Source organism: Triticum urartu, chromosome 5A (assembly GCF_056163025.1).
Source record: "Triticum urartu cultivar PI428250 chromosome 5A, HENAU_Tu73, whole genome shotgun sequence".
Taxonomy (NCBI): Eukaryota; Viridiplantae; Streptophyta; class Magnoliopsida; order Poales; family Poaceae; genus Triticum; species Triticum urartu.
In genome coordinates this window covers 104,867,153-104,874,043 of record NC_141877.1, presented here as the reverse complement: position 1 = coordinate 104,874,043, position 6,891 = coordinate 104,867,153, and the positions used below count along the sequence as shown (strand labels likewise).

Genomic DNA, 6,891 nt, shown 5'->3' with positions numbered 1-6,891 from the left:
GCTATCTTGGCAATACCATTGTGCACACGTAATATAGAAGCTTTTTGGGCTTGGAGTGCTGAACGCTAGGGCGTCTTCTCAGTTAAGTCCGCATACCAAATGGTGCTGAACACCAAATACCAGAGAGAGAATTGGATAGATGAAAATGCCGGGGCCTCGGATATGACCTCTTAAGGAAAAGCATGGACCTCATTGTGGCATACTAAAGTCCCATCGAAGCAGAAAATTTTTGCATGGCGTTTAGCCCAGCACTCAGTGCCTACGACGGATGTTCTACACCACCACATTATGTCCTAGTCTCCTCTCTGTGCTCTATGTGGAGCTCCGGACTCATGGAGGCACGCATTGTTGGATTGCACCATGTCGAGGTGCATTTGGGCTTTATCGGATGAGCATTTGGTGGAACAGATGAGCATGAACAGCGATGCTAATGCAAGGAGCTGGCTGTTCGCTATGCACGAGGTTCTCGATCATGCAGCTTTTGTGAAGCTAATCATATCACTTAGGGCAGTGTGGAGAGCAAGGAGAAAGGCTATCTACGAAGACATATTCACTAGCCCAATGTCTACTCATCAGTTCATTATCTCGTATCTGAATGATCTCAATGATGTTGAAACATCGGGAAGGACGGCAACTGCCCAACCTACTCCTAGGCCAACACAGTGGCTCCGCCCTTCGGCGAGTCTAGCAAAAATTAATGTTGATGCGGCGAAAAGAGGTAATCAGGGAAGGGGTGTTGTAGCTGCAGTATGCCGGGATCAGAACGGTGTCTTCTTGGGGGCCTCAGCGATCGGTTTCAATGGAATCGGTGATCCCACGACACTGGAGGCAATGGCAGTTCGAGAGGCTCTGGCTCTAGCTCAAGATCTGCATGAACAAAAGATACATGTAGCTTCTGATTGCAAGGTGGTTGTGGACGACATCAAGTAACGGTGTTTGGCAAGCTACGGTGCGATAATACATGAAATAATAGAGTCTAGTAGGTCTTTTACTATTTGTAACTTTGTCCATGAGTTTAGGAGCTCGAATTTCGAGGCTCACAATCTCGCAAAGCATGCTCTGAAGTTAGGGGTGGGCCGCCATGTTTGGTTAGGGCACCCCGGAAACCTTTCTTTCGTTCCTGTAAACGTTGTGACGTCCTAATAAAGCTTCATGGGATTGTCTGAAAAAAATGTAATGTCTTATTTAAAAAAAATGTAATGTCTTAATCGATCGGTAATCACGGCGTTTCATGCATGCAAGGACAGGTGGCAAATTAGATTAGATCTGATATTCACTGGATCCTTTGGCATAAGGGCATCTCGAGCCGCGCCCGCAACAGGCCCTCCCCAGGCGATTTTGCCACGCCGGCGCCAAAAAAACGGCCCAGTCGCGCCCCCAGAAGCCCGTTTTTTGCCGGCTCGGACCAAAACTGGTGACGGCGGACCCAGGCTGAACCCGGCGCCCTGGGGGTGCTTGGGGAGCCGGCACAAGCGAAAAAGGCGCATGGGCCCGCCCTGGCAGCGACCCGATGGCCTTTTCCCGCCGCTTCTTGACGCTTTTCCCTTGCATCTCCTCCACTCGCTCGCCTTCCTCCCGCCATTCCCTCCCTTTCTCCCGCCAAACCCCCTCCAGCTCGCCTTCCAGTCGCCGCCATGCCGCCGAAGAAGTACGCCATGCCGCGCGCGGCGGCAACCACGACTGGCACCATGGCCCAGCCGAAGCAGAGGAAGCCGAGGGCGCCGCCATCGAAGCCACCGGGCATGTCGAACGCCGAGTGGAGAGTGGAAGTTTAGCGACACGACGCAGTCACCACCGAACAGGGCCATTGCCAAGAAGGCCCGCGACAACGCGGCGCGTGCGGCAGCGTCTTCCTCATCGGCCGACCACGCGGGGATGATGAATCCACCCGTCGTCAGCCACGCCCAGTACACGCCATGGGGACAACAAGGCGTCGGATCTCCATGGGGATCGTCGTCGCCCGGCTACGCCGACGACGACGCGCACGGGGGGTTCAACCCAAATATGACCTTCCCCCATGGCCACCCGCGACGCGCACACCCTCGCCCGCCTTCGTCGGCATGCAGTACCCTCCATACAACTACTACTCGCCCGCCTCCTACGCGACCACACCGACGCCCCATCTCCACCGTGGGCCGCTGCCCTTCTCGCACCTCGGCGACACGGACGACACAGGAGCTGACATGGACGACATCATCGCGCCAGGATCGACCGCGGCCACCGCGTCTCCCGGGTTCGCAACCCAGGATGAGGTAGTGGATCTCAGCGGTGACATGGAGGCCGAGCTCGGCTACGTCTACGGCGAGGACGCGCACGAAGCGCAGGATCCCGAGGAGGAGGACGAGGACGAGGACGAGGAGGAGGAGGAGCCAGCTCCTGATCCGACGAAGGGGCGCCAGAAGAAGAAGCGAGCGGCTAGGACAGGCGAAGCGCGCATCAAGTTGACATCCAAGGAGGAGGAATGCCTCACCGAAGTATGGAAAGTCGTCTGTCTCGACCCGACCACCGGCACGAACCAGAGCTTCGAGACGTACTGGGACCGCATCAAGGCCGAGTTCGACGAGCTGAAGCTCGTCGACCCGTACTTCAAAGGCGTCTACATGCAGCGCGGCTCCAAGGCGATGGCGAACCATTGGGGGCGTATCCAGTTGGCGTGCAACAAATGGCATGGAATCATCGAGGAGGTCGCGGCTCGCCCGGAGAGCGGCGCCAGCATTGAGGATCAGGTATGCACGTCGTTCGCCCGCATCTCATCGTCGTCAACGCCCACCGCTCGCCAACTGTTTGTTCCTCCGCGCAGCTGCTGCGTATGTTCACCATGTATCGGCGCGACAACCAAGACGCCGACTTCAAGCACCTCCACGTCTACAAGCTCATTGACAAGTGCGAGAAGTGGGCGGAAGTCCGACGTACCCTCGACAAGTCCAAGGAGACATACAAGCCGGACGCGACGACTCCGGGCGCGTCAGAGGGGCGGCCGGACGGCCACAAATTGGCAAAGAAGGGGAAAAACGCCGACGCGGCAACCACGCGAGTGCAGGAGTCCATCGAGCATTGCCTCACCGACGCCCAGGCCCGGGCCGTCCTACGTGAAGAGAAGACCGAGGCGCGGTGGTCGTCGCTGATGAAGAACAGCGCCGTCAAGCTCGACGTGCTCCGGACAAACGTCGCCGCGAAGAAGAGGAACACCGGCATGGCTTTTCTGATGGGCGGGGCGGACATGCTCCAGAGCAACGACGAGCAGCTCAGGGCATGGTACATGGCGGAGCACGGCCTCATCCTGAACCAGATGCAGACGACAATGCTGACGACGCCGACGACGCAAGTTCCCGCGCCCACGACCACATGGACGCCAAGCCCGAACGACGCCTCTACATCGCCGCCCAGCAGTGCCGAAGCCGCGCCGACACAGCCCAGCACCGAAGCAGCTCCGACACCACCAAGCCCGCGCACGCCGACTCCGCCAATGCCTGGAGCCGACCCCGCCGGGTGAATCATTGCGCACGCGAACCTGCGGTGTGCGGCGCTCTGTTTTTTGTAACGCCAGACTACGTCCGATCGCCGGATTTGTGACATCTTTTGAGAGCGGGAACGACCAAGTTTAAATTTCCCGCATCCTGGGGCCGGCGCTTGGGGGCGTGACTGGGAGCTAGGTCGCCCTCAGGGGCCGAACTAGCGCCGGCACGCCCCCAGGCTGTTGGAAATATGAGCAAATTACTACGAGATTTAATCCGAATAAACAGAATATAAATCATGACCACAACACCAGAGATTAAACTAATCATGCGAACTAGCATAGCAGATGAACATATCACATCTAGGGCACATACTAGAAACATGAATTCTACCACGATCTCGAACAGGAAGGATAGAATCACATACGGTGCAGCGGGTGCAGCACCACCGGCGTTGATGTTGTCGCCCATGTCGTCGAGGATGAGGTTGCCGAGGTCGAGGAAGAAGTCGTCGTTCACAAAGTCGTCGCTGCCAGCAGTCGCGTGAGTGCACTCCCCAAAAACCTGACCGCCCCTCTCCCGTACAGGATCACGAGAGGCGGGATTCCGGAGGCCTGCTGTCCCTTCTCGCGGTGCACGACGGAAGGAGGGATGGAGAAGACTAGCTTGGCGGCGCAATGATCTGGAACGGTGATGAGAAACCATACGAAGCGGCAGCTAGGGTAGACGTCTGCCTGACTATATATTGCGGGCCGGGTAGGTCTTGCGAGTAAACCCCACGTCCGAGTCGTCACGATCCAAAAGAATCAGAAACGGTTCAGTAATTAACGCGTCCGTTAATTATTAATTAATGAATCATTAATTTTCCCATGCAGAAAAACATAGACAACGTGCATAGCTCTATCCTCGGCTCGGCTCAATCCCGCAACCCGCGGCGCGGCGCGTCGTGACGAGGCGTGGCGTGGTGAGGCGAGCGAGGAGGAGGAGCGCGCGTGTAGGTCTCCTCTTCTCATGCTCATACAAGTGGTAGAAGAGCTCACCTTATAAAGAGGTGCAACTCTCTCTCAACTTCCAAGGTGGGACTAAACTTTAGCCTCACTCACTCCACTCACATGTGTGCATGAATGGGCCAAGAGAATTTCAGAATTTTAGTTGGGCTTTGGGCCAAAGGCCTACTAGCAAAATTCCAACAATCCCCCACAAAGTCTCATTGGCACATCTCATCATTTAGTTCCAAAACATTGTTTTATATATCGGTGCTTAGTGGAGACTGTGAAGTTGAACTTCCATTTAGAAATTTATGCTACACTAGATCACAACTTGAATAGTGGACTATGCCTTGAACTACAAGTTTTCTGTGAAACTAGTTTCACACAAATTCTTGACCGATACTGGGCTGCCGCAAGGCTTCCCCGCGGGTGGAGCGTATACATCATACTCCAGGGCCTTTCACGAATTTATTAGAGAACACCCAATTCTCACAGACTGCGACGTTGACAGTCAAATTCATATAGGTGTGTTCCTCAGAAGATGTTCTGCAGGACAACATCTCTGCTTACCCGAATAAGCCACTTGGAACACATTAAGATAAGTATCAACCTGCCATGCAGATCAGGAGAGTATTGCATCTTCACGGAGTGGGATAATCAATATAGGGATACTCTCCTCCCAGCTGACCAACAGCTTGTCTCCCACTTCTACTTCACGGGATCTCCGATCACATAGAGTGGGTTACCACTATGGACAACTCATGCGGTGGGTCTCAAACCCATCTCCATCGATGCATTATCTATCACATTACGTGATAGACCCTTTGTGAAGGGATCTGCCAAGTTTTTCGACGTTTGGATATCATCCAACGTAATAACTCCGAAGTTCCTCAATTTTCTGACAGATTTTAATCTCCTCTTCACATGCCTTGAGGACTTCATATTGTCCTTAGAACTGTTTATCTTGACGATCACAGTTTGATTATCACAGTTCATCGGGATAGGGGGTATTGGTTTTTCAACCATAGGTAAGTCCATCAAGAGTTCACGAAGCCACTCTGCTTCAACAGTGGCAGTATCTCATGCTGTGAGTTCTGCTTCCATAGTTGACCTCGTTAAGATGATCTGCTTGCAAGACTTCCAGGAAACAGCGCCACCACCAAGTGTAAAAACATAACCACTTGTGGCCTTAATCTCATCAGCATCAGATATCCAGTTTGAGTCACTATAACCCTCGAGTACCCTTGGATACCCGGTGTAGTGAATCCCATAGCTCGCGGTGCCTTTCAAATAGCGCATAACTCTCTCAAGCGCATGCCAATGATCATCTCCCAGTTCTGACACAAGCCGACTCAGCTTGCTCACAACAAAAGAGATGTCAGGCCTCGTGGCACTCGCCAAATACATAAGCGAGCCAATAATCTGAGAATACCTCAGTTGATCTCTAGCAATCCGTCAATTCTTTCGAAGCAACACACTAGCATCATATGGAGTTGGAGAAGGCGTGCAGTCGCTATACCCAAAATGACTCAAGACCTTTTCCACGTAATGAGACTGAAGCAGTGTGATCCCACCATTCTCATCTCTCAACAGCTTGATGTTTAAGATAACATCAGCTACTCCTAGATCCTTCATCTCAAAACAGCGAGATAAGAAATCCTTAACCTCCTTGATTAAGTCAAGTTTGGTTCCAAAGATCAATATGTCGTCGACATACAAACAAAGAATAACTCCTTCGCCCCCACCATAGCGATAGTACTCGCACTTGTCACCATCGTTTACTACAAAGCCGACAGCAGTTAATGTTCTTTCGAACTTCTCATGCCACTCCTTAGGAGCTTGTTTAAGGCCATATAAAGACTTTAATAACTTGCACACCTTTCCTTCCTGACCAGGTACTACAAAACCATCTGGCTGATCCATGTAAATTTCCTCCTTCAACTCTCCATTAAGGAAAGCCGTCTTAACGTCCATTTGATGGACGAGAAGACCATGTGAGGCAGCCAGTGATAGTAGCACCCAAATTGTGGTCAGTCTAGCCACGGGTGAGTAAGTATCAAAGAAGTCTTCACCTTCTTTCTGGGTATAACCCTTGGCCACAAGCCGTGCCTTGTACTTTTCAATCGTACCATCAGGTCTAAGCTTCTTCTTGAACACCCACTTACATCCTACAGGTTTACACCCATATGGACGGTTAGTGATCTCCCAGGTACCGTTAGCTAAGATGGAATCCATCTCGCTACGTACAGCTTCCTTCCAGTAGTCAGCATCAGGAGATGCATAGGCTTCTGAAATAGTCCTGGGTGTGTCATCCAGGAGGTACACAATGAAATCATCACCAAAAGACTTTGCAGTCCTCTGTCTCTTACTCCTCACAGGAGTTCCATTGTTACCCTCAACAGGATTCTCAACGTGTTCCATCGCAATGGTGGGTTCAGGAATTACAG

The 6,891-nt window shown here is 52.6% G+C and overlaps 1 protein-coding gene across 1 annotated transcript; it reads left to right on the top strand.

Annotated features, from left to right (window-relative positions):
* Window positions 1-360: 360 nt before the first annotated feature.
* On the top strand, window positions 361-930 carry LOC147970482 (uncharacterized). Its single transcript, XM_087523458.1, has one exon. The coding sequence runs from the start codon at window positions 361-363 to the stop codon at window positions 928-930; it is 570 nt and encodes a 189-aa protein (XP_087379584.1).
* Window positions 931-6,891: the final 5,961 nt, after the last annotated feature.